The 17447-nt window shown below is 33.7% G+C and overlaps 1 protein-coding gene across 1 annotated transcript; it reads left to right on the top strand.

Annotated features, from left to right (window-relative positions):
• Window positions 1-3123: 3123 nt before the first annotated feature.
• On the top strand, window positions 3124-8063 carry LOC107430131 (disease resistance-like protein DSC1). Its single transcript, XM_060817958.1, has 5 exons — window positions 3124-3860; window positions 4423-5623; window positions 5704-6018; window positions 6117-7220; window positions 7326-8063. Exons 1-5 carry the CDS (start codon window positions 3334-3336, stop codon window positions 7968-7970), a joined length of 3792 nt encoding a protein of 1263 aa, XP_060673941.1. The 5' UTR covers window positions 3124-3333; the 3' UTR covers window positions 7971-8063.
• Window positions 8064-17447: the final 9384 nt, after the last annotated feature.

Genomic DNA, 17447 nt, shown 5'->3' with positions numbered 1-17447 from the left:
GGCCCTGCAGAAGAGAAAAAAGGCATTCGGATAAAGTTTGTAATGACAAAAGAAGAAGCAGCTCGAGTGCTATCGAAGTGTAAAGATGGAGATGTTCTCAAGTGTAAGAATTTTGTCTGCGAACTCGATCAAATCCCAACAAATCGTGTAAGTATTGTGCCTCTGAGAACTGGCAGTTGTGAAATGCTTAAAGTCAACCCTGAAGAAGCTTGGTTTTAATTTGTTCCATAAAATTTTTTTTACTAAATACTACTCAATAAAAATTTTCAAACTACAACTTTGTTGATGATTTGTAAAGATAAATAAACTGATTCTGCAGCAGTTGATCTCTTAATGCTTTTAGCAGAACATGTCTCTAAGGAACATTATGTTGTTTTTAATACATATTCCAGGCTCTTCATAAGCATTGAGAGGCTGCAAATCTTTTAGAACATTTCACAGATCATAATGTGTTCCTGACATTGTATGTAAAATAGGCAAACGGGGGATCTCTTATAATAACAAACTTTTACATTATTGTAACCAGTATGTATCAATCTCTAATAGAAACTTTTTACAGAGTTCAACTAGTGCTTGACAGAAAGATTCTAACCCAGCAATTGGTAATTTGGATATGCCGTTAGAAACTTGTTCATATAAATGAGCCTTGTTAAATGGGTCTACAAGTTTTCAAACTTCCATTTCTTCAACTTGAAGGACATTCAAGTGGTGAGAATGTAAATTTTCTTTATTCTGTGTCCCGTTTTATTTCTTTCATGTCCTAGAATTACTCAGTTTCCTGTGGAAAGAGAATCTGGGGATAAAACAGAGCATTCATAAATTAAAATAAGCTCATTGCTTCAACATCTACACAAAAAAAAAAAAAAAAAAAAAAAAAAAAAAAAAAGAGCCTAAGATTTCAATATGATTTCAAAAAACAGAGAGATAGCAGAGGCTTCTAACAGAGAACAATGAAGAGCATGATCATATTTTGTATTGTTGGCTGTCTTGACTGCAAGGTATGACCTGCAATGGAAGAAGATAACAGGAAATGTATTGTCTATAACTCACTCACGGCAAGAAGAGGAAACAGGGGAGGAAGAGTTCATTTCGATAGACTTCGAAGTATATAGAGAAAGAAGGAGTTTTTGTCGATACTTCTCGGAGACTAGTCGAGAACCGAAAACAGGGGAGCTCTACCTTGGCTCTTCTATTTCATTCTAGATATATTTTCTATATTACAACTGATTGTTTTTCACCTTTTTAATATACCCTCACGATCAGTTTACAATGTGAAATAAAAAAATAATTTTCAGATCTTTCTATAATTATAATCTATGACATACAATTGTCAATATTTAGACAAACATAATGATTAGATTAACTAAAGTTGAGTCAATAAACCATGATAATATAAGTTTAGCTATTTTGTCTTAACTTTCCAACCAAACAACCAACCTATTTTCCCTGGATAGTTTTCCTTCCAATAATCTCTCAGTATATGGAAGGATTATTTTTGATGAAAATCCCATCCCTTAATTTTCCATCAACCCTCTTCTCCTTCTTAACCAAACAACCAACCTGCTTTCTCTCCTTTCACTTTTTCATCTATCTTTTTCCTTCCTTCCACTCTTCCAGGGGGACAAACAAAGCCTAAAAGTTATCTCTTTTGTTATCTTTGTGATATTGGCATTGGAATACGCTTCTTCTTCTTTTTCTTTTCTTTTATTTTTTTTTTCCCTTCTATTATCAATATGAAATATTTCTTTAACTACTTTGAACCATTAATTTACATAATTTGCAGACAAAATTAAAGAGTACCTATATACTACCTAATGGATACGATTCTTTAATAAGACAAGGTATATAAGGACTCTTTTTCTTTTTTCTGTTTTTTTTTTTTTTTTTCTTTTTGTAAAACAAGGTATATATTTAAGTTCTTACTTTTTGCATGATAATGCAATGCTAAAATAAGTTTGTGCAGAGTCTTATAATTGTTAATTAATCAATAGTTTTGAACTATAATTGTATTTGCTTCTTAAATAATTAATGTATTGTTGGATTTTCTTTCCCAAAAAAAAAAAAAAAAAAAAAAACAAAAGGTGTAGTTCTCAATCGTCATATTTTAAAAAGTGTAAACAAACCCAATTCAAAGAAATTACATGTCTATGAAACAGCCGAGAAATTTCTGGGTTTTGCTGTGTCAAGTATCTGCGTGTGGCTTTCTCAAGATAATAATAATAATAATAATAATAAAATAAAAGTATTTGGAAGATAATAATAATAATAATAATAATAATAATAATAATAAAATAAAAGTATTTGGATGTGGTCTACTTTTTGATTTATTTATTTAAAAAAGAAGTCAGTTTTCAGGGTAGAAAAAAGAGATTACTTGCAAATTACGTTTCAACGACCCCAATTTAATAATCCTGTAAATAAAAGGGATATTTACATCATACCCCCTCGAACTTTCGCCTCGGTTTCAATTTGCGTCCCAAACTTTTCTTTTTTGTTTTCTAAGCAATGTCCTCCCTCAACTTTTTAGCAAATTCCTCCCTCAAGTTTGAATGTGGCAAAATTGAATGGCTCATATCCAAATTGCATGCTTGTATTAATAAAATATGTCATAAACAAAAAAAAAAAAACAAAAAAATTTTTTTGAACAAAATTGCCGAAAAAATAAACCTAAAACAATATACTTATCAGTATTATCTATACTTTGTATCAAATTTGATCAAAATAAAATTTTTTCTAGACATATTTTATTAATATAAGCATGCAATTTCAATATTATCCAATCAATTTTTCCAAATGCTAACCAAAAAAAAAAAAAATTAAAAAGGGAGCAAATTGATATTATGTTAAGTTTAGGGAGGACATTGCAACAAAAAATAGTTCGGATAGAAAATTCAAACTTTAGTGAAAGTTAAAGGTGGTGTTATCTATTTTTCCCTAAAAAAAGCCTAGACAATTTGACATCGTTTGCGCAAAAATAATAACAATAATAAAAGGCAATTTGACTTCCTCAACTCACAGGCAGACGGCATTGACAGCTGACTTTGTAACTCCTTGTGGTTCATAAGGATTGGAAAGAGTTTAAACATTTTTTTGGATCTAGTTTATAACATTTATCTATATAGATCTATGTTTCTGACCTTCTTCACTAAGGAAGCTTTTTAATTTGCAATAGTAAACATGGCTTCTTCTTAGCAAATAAGGTTGGTCTAGTTGGTAAAGCCCTTCAGACCTACACCTTTCATGTTATAGTTTTGAGTCATCTCCCCTTCCCTAATGTAGAAATTATGTAATCCCAACACAGAGAGAGAGAGAGAGAGAGAAAAATTTATATATATGGCTTCTTCTTCTCCTGATTCTTCAGCAATCTATCCTCAACAAAAGTATAAATTTCCAAAAAAGTATGATGTGTTTCTCAGTTTCAGAGGTGAAGACACCCGTGATACATTTGCTACCTATCTTTATGGGGCTTTATCTGCAAATCAAATCTTAACTTTCATGGATCATAAAGTTGAGATAGGCGATGAAATTTCACCCACACTTTGCAAAGCAATTGAGGAATCGAAGATTTGGGTAATCATTTTCTCTAAAAATTTTGCTTCATCCACATGGTGTTTGGATGAACTCGTGCATATACTTGAATGCAAGAAAAGAAATAAGCAGAGTAGCATTATGCCAATCTTTTACGGCATAGATCCATCAGTTGTACGAAAACAGGAGGGAAGTTACAAAGTTGCATTTGATGCACATGGCAAACGTTTCAAGGATAGAATGGAGAAGGTGCATGAATGGAGGGCTGCTTTAACAGAAACATCCAATATATGTGGGTTGGATGCAAAGAATTTCAGGTATTTTAATTTTCTGTCTTGATTATTACCAGTAGTAGTATAAAATAGTCAAGCAATTTTTTATTGTATGTCGCTGTTTACAAACAATATAATAAAACATTATCACTAAGAGGTTTAATTACATTTTCTCAATTAGAGTGAACGGTCAAAAAAATTGAATGAATGAGAGAAGATTAGTGATAAATTCCATTAATTTTACAATAATAAATAACATTGAAATAATAGAACAATAATGAAAATCAGACAATATAATCATATTCTTATTTTAGTTGAGGCACACTAAAAACCAAAGTAAATAAAAAATGTTAATGATTATCAGTAGAATCTACATATTAAATTACAATTTAAATGATTACTATTAAATGTTTACTTGCAGGGTTCCAATGGTGATAAATATTAAAAGTTTAAATAAATATATAGAGAGTGAAAAATTGAATAATGTTAATAATTAAATAAAGTAGCTCTATTTTTTTTTTTTCCTTTTTACTTTTTGCTTCAAATACGATTTATATCAAGGTGTTGGTCCTATGTTTCTAACAATTGTATTTCTTTTCTTTTCTTTTTTTCATTTATGTAGTCCCGAGGTTAAGTTAGTTCAAAAAATTGTTGAAGATATATCATTGAAATTGCGAAAATTCCAACCTTCAAATGAGCATTACAAGGGGTGGCTCGTTGGAATTGAAAAAAATATCAAGGAAATTAATTCATTATTATCCATTGATTCAATAGATGTTCGTATTATAGGTATCTGGGGCATGGGGGGTATTGGTAAGACCACCCTTGCTAGTGTTGTATATCAAAGGTTATCATATTCTCAGTTTGAAGGTTGCTCTTTTCTTTCTAATGTTAGGGAAGAATATGCAAGATGTGGACCAAATCGTTTGAGAAAGAAGCTTCTTTCTGAATTATTAAATGATAAAGCTATTCTAAAGATGGGTACCCCATTTGCAGCATCACCATGTATTTTTAACAGACTTCGGCATAAAAAAGTACTCATGGTTTTGGATGATGTGGATAATTGGACCCAATTAGAAGCTCTAGTTGAAGGATATGATCAGCTTGCTCCTGGAAGTAGAATCATAGTTACATCTAGGAATGTGCAAGTTCTTAAGAAAGTTGCTAATAGAAACATTCACAAGGTCGAGAGATTAAGTCACATTGAATCTCTTGAGCTCTTTTGTTTGCATGCTTTTGGTAATAATTCTCCTCCTGTAGATGATGAAATGTTGTTAAATAAGGTGGCAATGTATGCAGATGGAAATCCATTAGCTCTTAAAGTCTTGGGTTCTTTCCTTAATTCCAAAAGCAAAGAAAAGTGGGAAAATGCATTAAATAAGTTTAAAAAGTTTCCAGACAAGAACATTTTAAATGTGCTGGCAACTAGTTATGAAGGACTAGATAAAGGGACCCAAAATATATTTCTTGACATTGCATGTCTATTTAATGGGCCTTTTATTAGAGATCATGTAGAAAGCTTGCTAGATGATGGTAATTCCTGGGTGAAAGTAGGAATAAGTGATCTCATTGAAAAGTCATTAATTGACTACGATAGATATTCAGAAGACAATGAGCTACGAATGCATGATTTGTTGCAACAAATGGGTCAGAAAATTATTTGTGATGGACATACAGAACCTGGTCATCGTAGTAGGATTTGGGATGCTAAGGAAATTCGCCATGTATTGGAAAGAAATACTGTAAGTGCAAATGTGTTATTGGATCCTTCTAAAAATGATTCAAATATTGTTTTAATTAACAAGAAGCAAATTATTAGGTGTTTATGTACGTCGATAAGCATGTTTATATTGTATACTTTGATATATTAGTTTTTAAATATTAATTTTCATTTGATTTGTAGGGAACTATAGCAGTTGAAATTATATCATTCAACATGTCAGAAATGACTAGACATGTAAAAGTGTGTCGTGCAGCCTTTTCGAAGATGTGCAATCTACGGATCCTCAAAATTTATTGTGACGATAATATTGGTGATAGCAAGGTCAAACTGCACCTTCTTAAAGGCCTTGATTCTTATCTTTCTGATAAACTAAATTACTTCCATTGGGATTTATACCCTTTGGAATCATTACCATCGAATTTTACTCCTGAAAATCTTGTTGAACTGATACTACGTGGCAGCCATGTTCAAAAACTTTGGAATCATGAAGTTCAGGTATGCTTAACTCTCAACTTAGTTCTATTGTATTAATTGTTAATTACATGATTATACACTAAACAATTGTAGTCCTTTCATTCCCCATTCCGTCACAGTCTCTTCCAGTGTTAAGAAGGATGGATCTTAGTTATTCCAAGCTCCTTAGACAAATACCACATCTGTCTCACCTGGCTCCGAACCTGGAAAGTATAAATCTAGAAAGTTGTACAAGTTTGGTTCAAGTTTTTCCATGTATTGAAAATCTTCACAAGCTTACTTATCTAAATTTGAATGGTTGCTCCAAACTTAGAGAATTTAAAGAGATTTCAAGCAGCGGATGGTATTTGGACCTTGTAAAGTGTGGAGGCATTAAGAATTTTCTGAGCAACATTTGTCAGCAGAAGTTGACATTTCTCAAAAGTTTTGGAAACAATATTTTGTCTCTCTCCTCACCTGGAGTCCACATTTGTCAAAAGTTTCCAATGAATTTAACAGTTTTACGTTTGAGTGGGACACCAATAGAAGCGGTGCCTTTATCAATTGGGAGTCTCTTTGGTCTTGTTCAATTCGATTTGCGTGATTGTGAAAGACTTAGAAGTCTTCCAACCAGCATTTGCAAGCTGAAATCTCTTCAATCACTAGATCTATCTGGCTGTGTAAAACTGGAAAAGTTTCCTGAAATCTTAGAGCCTATGGAACACTTGAAAAGTCTTGTCATATCTGGAGCAGGGATTAAAGAGTTACCAGAGTCGATTGAGAATCTAATTTCCATTGAATCATTGAACCTGTACAGTTGTAGGGAAATAGAGTTTCTCCCAGACAAGTTGTGTAATTTAAGGGAACTTAGGTATTTGTGGCTCGGATTTTGTTCAAAACTTCAAAAATTGCCTCCCTTGCCTCCTGCTTTGATATCATTGGAGGTCCAACGTTGTGAGAGCTTGAAATCGCTGGATCTTCCATTATTTTGTACAGACGTGAATGCAAGACATTGCACGTCACTGGAGAAAGTATCAGATTGGAGGCCTGCACTCCAACACCAACTCTACTCTGATTTTTCCAAGTCCCTAGAGAAAATATCAGAAATTGCTCAATGGAGAAAATATCAGACATTTTACACAATGTCTAAAAGATTTGCTAACTTCTTTGGCTGTCACAAGTTGAATCAGGATACATGCAACACCATCATCGCTGATTATGCAATTTTTAAAATACTTCGACCTGTATGTTTATCTCTCTCTCTCTCTCTCTCTCTCTCCCTAGCTAATTCTATTTAACAAGTCGTTTTGTTATCCAGGTACTCAATTTCCAATTACTCTATGGTACAGGCCAATCCCGAAGTCGAATTTTGTTATCCGGGTAACCAAATCCCCAAGTGGTTCAGCAATCAAACTTCGGGGACTTCACAGAAAATCATGCTTCCTCCATTTTGGAATAATGACAACTTCTTGGGTTTGGCTCTCTGTGTAGTTGGCTGTCTGAAAAAAATTAAACCTTATGCGGACGTTGAAATTAATTGTATACTCAAAGCCATTGGTGATGACAGTCCTTATGAATTTTATGAAAATCCATTGTTTTGGGCAAACAATGAATGTTCAGATCACGTATTAATGTGGTATGTCCCAACATGGAAATTGTCTAAACCAAATTGGCCCTCTAGCTGCAGCATTGAAGCCTCTTTGCATGTCTGGCCTTCGTTCTTTGACTCTAATGTTAAGAAACATGTCAACTTGGGCAGTGAATATTTTGAGATAAAGAAGTGGGGGGTTTGGTTCGTAAACAAGGAAGATGTAGAGAAATTTAATGCAGAAACTATTCAAAGTAAGAGAAAGAGACAAGACTTTGATAATGAATGTTCTAATGCAAGTGGAAGTGATCAATTTCTTAGCTCTTGCTCTCATGAGGAAGAAGACGATGATGAATCACATCTTACAATTCATTTGAAGAAATTCAAACAGACGAGTGGATTTTAGTTGGTGAATAAAATGCAGAGCATTTGGATGCTAAAGACAGAGATATTATTTCCTAAGATTTACTTTGAAGAAAATCAAGTCTATTTTCTGACTGCTAAGGTAAATCAGTTTAAAAAACACAAAATTAATTGTATAAGTTAGTATTCTTATTTTCAAATGCATTTCCTGGTATTTTCATTATATTAATTTGTAAGCCAATCTTACAAATTGCAAGGTAATTTCAAAAGAATATATCATTTTCTTTCATTTAATGATTCTAAAAAAGACAATGCTTACTTGTCACCCAAAAAAAAAAAAAAAAAAAGTAGGTTTACAAATGTTTCATGTATATGGAGTGAATATTGCTTATCCTCAATTTTACTTGTCTTCAGTTTCAGGTTACGAAGAAACTCAGTGAGCTATGCAGGCATCACAACAGTTAGAAAAGTCCTCTCTATCCTTTCTGGTCATGGAGTTGGACTTGGGATACCGTGTTTCTATTGCATATATCCGTTCGAATTTATTTAAACATTATTATCTTTATGAGTGCCATAAAGTTGTTCAAATATATAAATAAAAAATCTTTGAAAGAGAACCTAAACATTAATAATCATCATCTAAAAATATATATTGGGCTCTCAAATTGGCTCATGTGAATGAAAAAAAATTCATTTAGATTATATAGGAATATAAACTCAAAAGTATATAATATGAATAAGAGATACTATTTGTTTCCATTAAAGAAACTTCTTCCTTTATTCCCAAACTCTATACAAGGATAACAAACTAGGATTTTGTAATTAATGGACTGTGGTACTCTTTTTCCTTTGTGAGTTTTCCTCTTTGGAGCTTTTACCACAAAGGTTTTAAGGAGGCCAAGTTTTGGGTTGTTTTTTGGTTGTTGTTAGCTGCTTTTGGTCAGTTTTTTTTTTTGGTAACTTTTTATTTTCTTTTATTCTATAAAGTCTTTAAGTAGGTTCTAGATTTTTAAAGGATGCCAGCATATTCGGAATGTCCTAATTTTCTTTTTTGTTTAGAAATATATATATATATATATATATATCATATGTATATATAAAGGATTAAAAACTAAGATATCCTGTAAAAGCGAAAGATAAACTACTTTTCAATGTAAAAAAGACCAAATTAGTTACAACTTACCTTCCGATTATCTAAAGATGCAGTGAAAGACTGAAACTATGGAAATTTCAAATTTGGGATGTGAGTAATCTTATGTCAATCAACACCCATCCCCCTCTGACATCTTTGTAATAAGATGGAACAGTCCATAATCTCCAGTGTGTTTAAAGTCAATCTACATATTCCTTGAGGCAATGATGCCAAATAAGGACATACTAAAATACTCAATCTTCTGCGTAAGAAAACTTTCCAAATCCACTCTAAAATACTCTCTATATTACAGCACTAAATATGGAGTTCCCATAAGCTATAAACATCTGGAAGCCTACTAGGCAGAACCACAAGTTTCAGAAGATTATCAACTCCCAATAATTTGAGGCTTGTAAGGGTGTGCCAATTAATTATATCAGCAACTGAATTCTAAAGCTCCTCCATGCCAGCAATACATAAAGTCTTCAGTTTGGAAAGTTAAGGGAATAGAGTTAAAGAATATGATTCATGAATTGTCTCTCGCAATGTTAATATCTGTAGGAACTTGGAGTGGCTCCTAGCTTGTATTGTCCAACACTAGCCATCCTTCTAGATGTGGATAAAGATGCATGAAATTCAAATCAAGGCAGTCCTTTGATCAATTTAGAGAGACAAGGACATGATGGCAACTTGTAATTATTTGGGAAATAATTATTTTCTTCTCCATTAACGACTTTCCACCATCCCCTAAGGTTAGGCAATTTTGAAAGTCTAAGTGCTTCCAAGGATGGCAAGTAGTTGTTGGATGGTGGAGCAAAGTCGTTGTTTACATTGTTAGAGATAAACTACAAATTAGTCATCTTACCCAATATCAAAAACTTAAAAGAAGAGAGATGGTTCAAAGCTGGTAGATATTGGCAATTACATCTCCTCAATGAAAATTTGACCATGTTTATAAGTGAGGAAAACCAACTAGAAAATATGACACCCTTATAGCCAACTAGAGACAAATCTTTAACATTGCGTTAAGATGGATGCTATGATGACCAATGTAGGTAGCTATAAAAGGCACTGGTTGGCCACCTAGTATTCAATCCAACGTCACCCAAATGTAGAATGAGGGATCGTTCAAATATTAAAATAGTCACTTGTTGAATACTAAGGATTTTTCAGAGCGGTTGGTTTCAGAGTTTGTAAGAACTTTACAGTTAAGCGTGCTCCAATAAGAGGATAGGTGACCTCCTAGAAAGCCTAAACAAATAATCTCATACCAAGTGCAGTGACTAAATCAGGGATAGTATTGGTAAAGAGTGATAGGTTCACTAGTGTAGATAGGGTATTACATATGGTATTAGAGGCTGTACTCAGCTAGAAGTGTGCCAGTGAGGATGTTGAGCCATAAAGAGGATGGATTGTGATGACCAATGTGGGAGGGTGCAAGAGGCATTGGTAGGCTACCTGGTGTTCAATTTCATATCACTCGAGTGTGAAATGGTGATAGTTCACATGCAATGATAGTCACTCTCATAACACTGAGGCCTTTTAAAACAGTGAGCTTTAAGTCTCATAAGAACTCTACAGTTAAGCATCCTCCAATGGGAGGATAGGTTACCTCATAGGAAGCCTACATAAAATACCCAACTTAGCTTTTAGACCACTTCTTAAGTTTCTAATCTTTAACTCTCCTCCCATATTTTTTAGATCTTTTTGTTCACTTAATTGATCATCATCTTACCCAATACAAATTATGATAATGTTTGAAAATTGATCAATTGGTTGAAATCGACATGGCATATGAGCCACACTATAGTACCAAACAAACTGTTGGATGCTATTTAATATTTTAAGTAATTGGAAGTAGTTTAAGTTGCAAGAGGTAGAGAATATTTGAAATTAGAATTGAGAACTAGAACTAGCAAGGATTATAAAATGGAAGAGAAGCAAAGTAAATGAGCTGATTTTCTACAGCTCAATTTACTTACGTTTAGATGCACCAATATAAAGGGGTATTTATAGCTACAAAGGAGAGTTCTAGTCATTAGCATGAAGACAAAATATGATATTTATTTCTAATCAAATCTACCATGCACCACTCCTTAAGCCCTACCTTGAATAAGAAAAAGGCAAATATACCTTTTTTAATTTATGCCTATCATTAAAATATAGGATATTGTCCCGCTACATGACGAATTAATATTTTCACACCCCACCTTAATTTTTAATGTGCATGAAGTTCTTAAATTGTTTAACCTTTCTAAAGGTAACTATTTTGGTAAGACAATCTACAAACTGCTTGTTGGTGTTGACAAAGTTCACCTAGATTTCTTGGCTATTGACAAGACTTTTGATAAAATGATGACGAAGCTCGATATGCTTTGTTCTAACATAGAATAGTATATTTCTTGCCATAGCATTGCAAACATATTGTCACAGTAGATTGCAATATGCTCCTTTTGTACTTGTGCCAAATTTAATAATATTCTTATAAGCCAAACAGCTTCACATGAGCATCAGTAACCGCAACATATTTTACTTTTGCTGAGGAAAGTGCAATAGTTTTTTGCTTTTTTGAGGACCATGAGATTAGATTGGTGCCCATGCAAAATACGTACGCAAATGTACTATTTCTGTTATTAATGGAATCAACCTAATCACTGTTGGTGTAACCCACAAAATTGCAATCCTTTTCTTTGATATATTTTACGGCAAAATTCCGCGTTCCTTACAAATATCATAATTTTTGCTTTACTGCAAAGTGATGAATTTGATTAGGTTTATTCATATATCTAGAGATCATATTAACTAAATGAACAATATTTGGCCTTGTGTTGGTGAGGTACATCAACAAACCAACCAAGTCGTGATAGTTTTTGGCATCAAATTTTTATGAATTGTCTTTTTACCATAGCTTCTAGTTTGTTGCCATCGGTGTTGCTAACACCTCGTACCAGAGTATATCGAAAATTTTTGCACTCCGACCAAGCTTGACCTGAGCTAATCAGTGTTAACCATGTGGATCCCACAGTTGAATTTTTGCCACAAGAGAAATTTTGCTTTGACCAAGGCACTATTGCTAAGTATGCATTAAGCTGAGATTAGAAAGTAATGATCAGAATAAGGTCCGATCCTGATTGATTGATCAAAGCCTGGATTGACTTTTTATTTATATAGATTATGGTTTTGACTCATATACCACTGTATAGTGCTTATCGATATGAGTCTGTGGACTAGTAACACAGTTAATTTGGACTTACGGTTGCAAAGTAATGGACATGTAAAATTTTAATTATTTTTCTGGACTAACTTTACTGGGTATATTTTTGATAACATGTGTAAAACATGGAAAATTGGGCTCAACTAGCACATGCCACATGTGAACACCCTAGCCACACCCGTGAGTGCACAATGGCACCACAGGTGGCTTTACTTAGGCCACTTGGCCCATATGAAAGAGGGGGAAAGGGAGGAGAGAGAAAGAATAGAGAGAGGAAGAGAAAAGGCAAATTCTTTTTTCTAGCCAAATCACCCTTCTCTACTAGGTGCTACTAGTCTACCAAATTTACAACACACTAGTTAGTAACTTGTAGGGATTGGAGCAATTTCAAACTGTGGCGGCCGTTTACTTTGTTGGTCAATTTATCTCTCTCTTTCTTCGCCTACCGTCTTGCCTCACCACCATCACTATCCTTTTTCCCATTAAAACTATCCTTCCCCTAAAGTTTCATGGCGAGTGAACCGCCAATGTGCCAACGCCGATTACTTTTTCTACAGATGATTGTGGTTCACCGATTCCCCAACTTTGGCCGGTTTCTGGCTAAGGCACCATCCTTTTTCACCATTTTTTACCCTTCTAAATCCAAATCCAAGGTCTGTTTGGCTTAATTCAAGCTAGTTTGCAAGATATAGGGACATTAAATTGGCAAGATCTTTCCAATGAGATCCTATCCATCACCAGTTAAATCTTCGACAAGTAAGACTCGATTTGCGATCATTGTACTTTAAACTTCATTTTGGTATATAGAATACGAGTTGAGATTTGTATTTAAATCCCCATGTAAATTGTGTATAAAATACCCACTACAAATCATATTTTAATGGATATTGTATTTTTATTGGTACTTTAGGCACCTGTGTAAACTAAAGAATGGATCTGGTGGAGGATCTGGAGTGGCTCATATTTTCAGGCAAGTGGCATATTATCCAAAGCATATTTTTGGGAATTAATTTATTTTATTTTATATTATGTTATTATAATTTTTGTTAAATATGGTTAAACTAAATTAAAGAAAATTATTATTTTGTTTATGTGTGATAATAGTGTTTTTATGAGAATTTTTGTAAAAAAATTGGTTGATTGAGATTGGAAGGATAAATTGTTTTGATGGAAAATTATAGATATATTTCTTTGGTAAAGTATTCTTGGGAAAAGCCATCAATTTTATAAATACAATTTAGATTAATTAAATAATTTATATGGGTTTGGTATATTGTAATAACTAGTAGTTTATAAAAGTATTTTCAGGTAACTAGCGGATCGATCATCCGACTGCAAGTCCTTTTGACTACCCTTTTTCACTGTCACAACCCAAGTAGAACACTTCTTTATTTATCTTTGTATTGTTTGTATTATCATTACTCCTGAATCCATAACACTTTTGCTTCTTTACATAATTCTTAGAATGCTCAAGTACTAAATTGTAGATTTGGTAACGCATTACATGCTGCATATTTATTAATTAATATTTTTGTGTTTTGTATATTTATCTTCAAAGTGTTGTAATCTTACAGTAATTTTGTCATTAGGGGTAGGAATAAGATAGCTATAACTTTTTAAAGTGCATTTTCAATGTTGGAAATTTTGGGATAAGTGCAATCCTAGGGAAGATTATGACAATCTATGTGGACTGTTGCGGGACACTAGCAAGTTACCTAGTGTCCAACTTCACGTTGCTTATGTATAGAATAAGGGATTATTCTAATATAATAATAGTCACTCTCATAATGTCAAAGTCTTTTTAGAATAATTTGCTTTAAGGTTTAAAAGAACTCCAAAGTTATGTGCTCAGGCAAGAGCAATTCTAAGATAGGTGATCTCTTGGAATCTCTGAACAAAAAATCCCATAAAGTGTGATGGCTAAATTGGAGATAATATTGGTAAAGAGTATTATGTTTGAAAGTGGAAATAAGGTGTTAAAAATGGTATCAAAGTCTCTATAACTGACCAAAAATGTGCCAACGAGGATGCTAGACCCCAAAAGGAGTGGGTTGTGATGACCAATGTCGGTGGCTGCGATCACTGGCAAGCTATTTGGTGTCCAATCTCCTGGGTATAGATCAAGAGACGATTCAAATGTAATAAGAGTCACTCTCATAATGCCAAGGCCTTTTCAGAATAGTTGGCTTTAGGGTTTGAAAAAACTCTGAAGTTAAACATGTTTAAGCAAGAGCAATCCTAGAATGGGTGACCTTCTAGGAAGCTCTGAATAAAAAACCTCATATCAAATGCGGTGGCTGAATTAGGGATAATATAGGCAGAGAGTGACAGCTCCACCAATAAAGGTAAGGTATTAAAAAGATGCTGTTAGATTTTTTGTAAATCTTCCAGTGGGGTTTTCCCTAGTCAAGGCTAGCCTAGGATTCCAATAGAGAATATTTGGATTTTTTTGTAAATCTTCTTGTGGGGTTTCTTTAGTTAGGGTAGTCCAGGATTCCAGTAGAGAATCCTGGGAGGGTCCTAACACCTTACTTATGCTTTCCTAATTGGAGTATTAGTGTAACAGCCTAGACCACCCGCATGCGATATTGTCCGCTTTGGGCCCAACCAGCACGGTTTTGTCAAAATGCGTCACACTGAATAGGTATCCACACCACCTTATAAGGCATGCTTCATTTCCCTTTCCAATCGATGTGGTATCTCACAATCCACCCTCTTTGGGGCCCAGCGTCCTTGCTGGCACACCGATCCGGGTACTAGCTCTGATACCAACTGTAACAGCCCAGACCATCCACATGTGATATTGTCCGCTTTGGGTCCAGCCCGCACGATTTTGTCAAAATGCATCACACGGGAAAGGTATCCATAACACCTTATAAGGCGTGCTTCGTTCCCCTTTCCAACCGATGTGGGATCTCACAATTAAGGCTTGATATCACATCTAAATTTAAGCTCTTTTTCTGATTAGATCCTCATTTCCAATGCCCTTAAGAGATGGAAAATTATATCCCACATTATGTTTTGGGAAGAAGAAGGTGGTCTCATTTGGTTTCCCAGTATAATATGATGTAATATTGCCTAGATGAACAATGGATATGGAACTACAAATTGCCTAACTATGTTAAAGGCATGGCAAACAAGATCAAAATCAAATGGTTTTTTGTCTTTGGATTGCAAAATTAAGATAGCTTTGATGAGCTGAGTACCAAATCATTGAGAACCAATAGCATGAGTGATGCAATAAAAGCATGTTCACAAAAAAGATTGGGCTTTCCTGGGAACTTAAAGCTACATCAAGCTTAAAGGGAGTGTGAGTGAGTTTCAAAATGTTGAAAGCCTTCTTCTATGGCACTTAGCTAATAAAATTTATTATTACTAGAAGGCGAACAAATCTACCATAAAAGAAGATGAAAAAGGTAAAAGAATTTCCAAGCAAATTTCAGATTATATATTTATTTTTGGATCATGAAGCTGCAATTCTAGCATTAGTTTTGGGAAATTAGCACATGGTATTCTAGGATACATGTAGGGACAAAGCAATACTTGATGAAATACTTAATATCATATCGTAACAAAGCATGCAACCATGCTAACCAACTAATAAATTTGAAAACCAAGTTCAGGCCTGCTGCATTGAAAGGAATTAGAGCAAATCAATGTTGTTTGATGCATGTATACTTTCATAACAGCTTCAAAATTTGAAGAAAAATGGATGTTGATGAGTAGTGTTTGGGTGGAATTAATGTCCTACAGAACTATTAATTCAGACCAATTGTACATACACAGAAGCCAAGTAAAAATGGAGAACTTTTTACTTAAACTTGGTTGCTCATAAATCATTTGGGTGTGGGATCAAAGTTTTATTAGCAAAAACAATAAGTAGGAACCAAAGTTCTAGCAATGAAGTAAGGCTTCAAATTCATGCACCCACCAAAATTATCTACATGATCATCATAATTTCTTGCATAAGGTAAGTGGAGTTCCAACATTCTAGCAGTGCAGAAAGGGTTTAAATGCATGTACTCAACAAAATAATATGCATGACCATGATAATTTATAGTAAGAGATGAGTGAGTTGCAACATGTAGTATTTGCTTAAATCATTTTGATGCAGTGCATTTAGCATTAAGTTACATGGAGTGCATTGAACATCCAGATAAATATAGGTGCTTTTATGGGCCTTTAGGAAAGTGTGGGATTTTGGTGGTCCTTTAGCCTAATTTGATGAAAAATAATGCCACAAATCATACTAACCCCTCTAGCAGTGATCGATAGGGTCCCATGGCAAAAGTCCATCATTTAGGGCTTTAAAAAGTCAAATTACTATTTTTGATAATATTTTAAACTTTTTTTTCAGCAGATTTTATATTTATTGTAATTTCAATAATTATTGAGGCATTAAGGTTTCTTTTAGCCTCTTCTATTAAGTTTTAATTTTGCAATTGTAATGGTAGCTGTTAATGAATAAAAATTTCAAAAATTATTATCTTTTCCTTGCAACTCTTGGCATTCGTGCCTCAATCAATAAGTATTGAAATATTTTTGTCCATATTTAATTAACTCTCATCTTTCTCATAAGCTTATGCTTTATCACATTTTAAACTCCTTTATTACAATATGTTTAATTAGTATATAAAAATTACTAGAGAAGGTTTCTAAAGCTCACTGATAACTCTTGAAATAAGAAAGCAACATAAAGGCCAATCTTTCCCATATTGGATGTATAATGCAATGCTTGAAAATGTGGCTTGCACAAAAATCATCCTGAGGAACATTTCACAAAATTTTTGCAAAAACATTTCTATATTCTGAATTTGAATGACTAACCTAACAATAACTTGAAAAAGAAGGCACCGATTTGTTTGAAGGTTGGCTATTATATTAGTTTTGACTTGCAATTGTATAAATTAAGACCCAGGTAACCAAAAATTTGAGTCAGGGAGAGATGACATGAATTTGAAACTGTCAGGACCTGTCCAAAATTCCTCCCCAGAACCCTAGACAAACCCTGATCCCAGGGAAATACCATCGAACCTTCCAATGGAAAATCCTGCAGCACCTCCCTTAAGGGTAGGACTTACCAAAACTTACCTACACTGAAAACACACTTCTATAATCGTACCCTTATTCTTCCCACATTACTACAATTTGTATTCACAAATTTACAGCACTTC

Source organism: Ziziphus jujuba, chromosome 6 (genome assembly GCF_031755915.1).
Source record: "Ziziphus jujuba cultivar Dongzao chromosome 6, ASM3175591v1".
Taxonomy (NCBI): domain Eukaryota; kingdom Viridiplantae; phylum Streptophyta; class Magnoliopsida; order Rosales; family Rhamnaceae; genus Ziziphus; species Ziziphus jujuba.
This window is presented reverse-complemented; position numbering and strand designations above follow the sequence as displayed.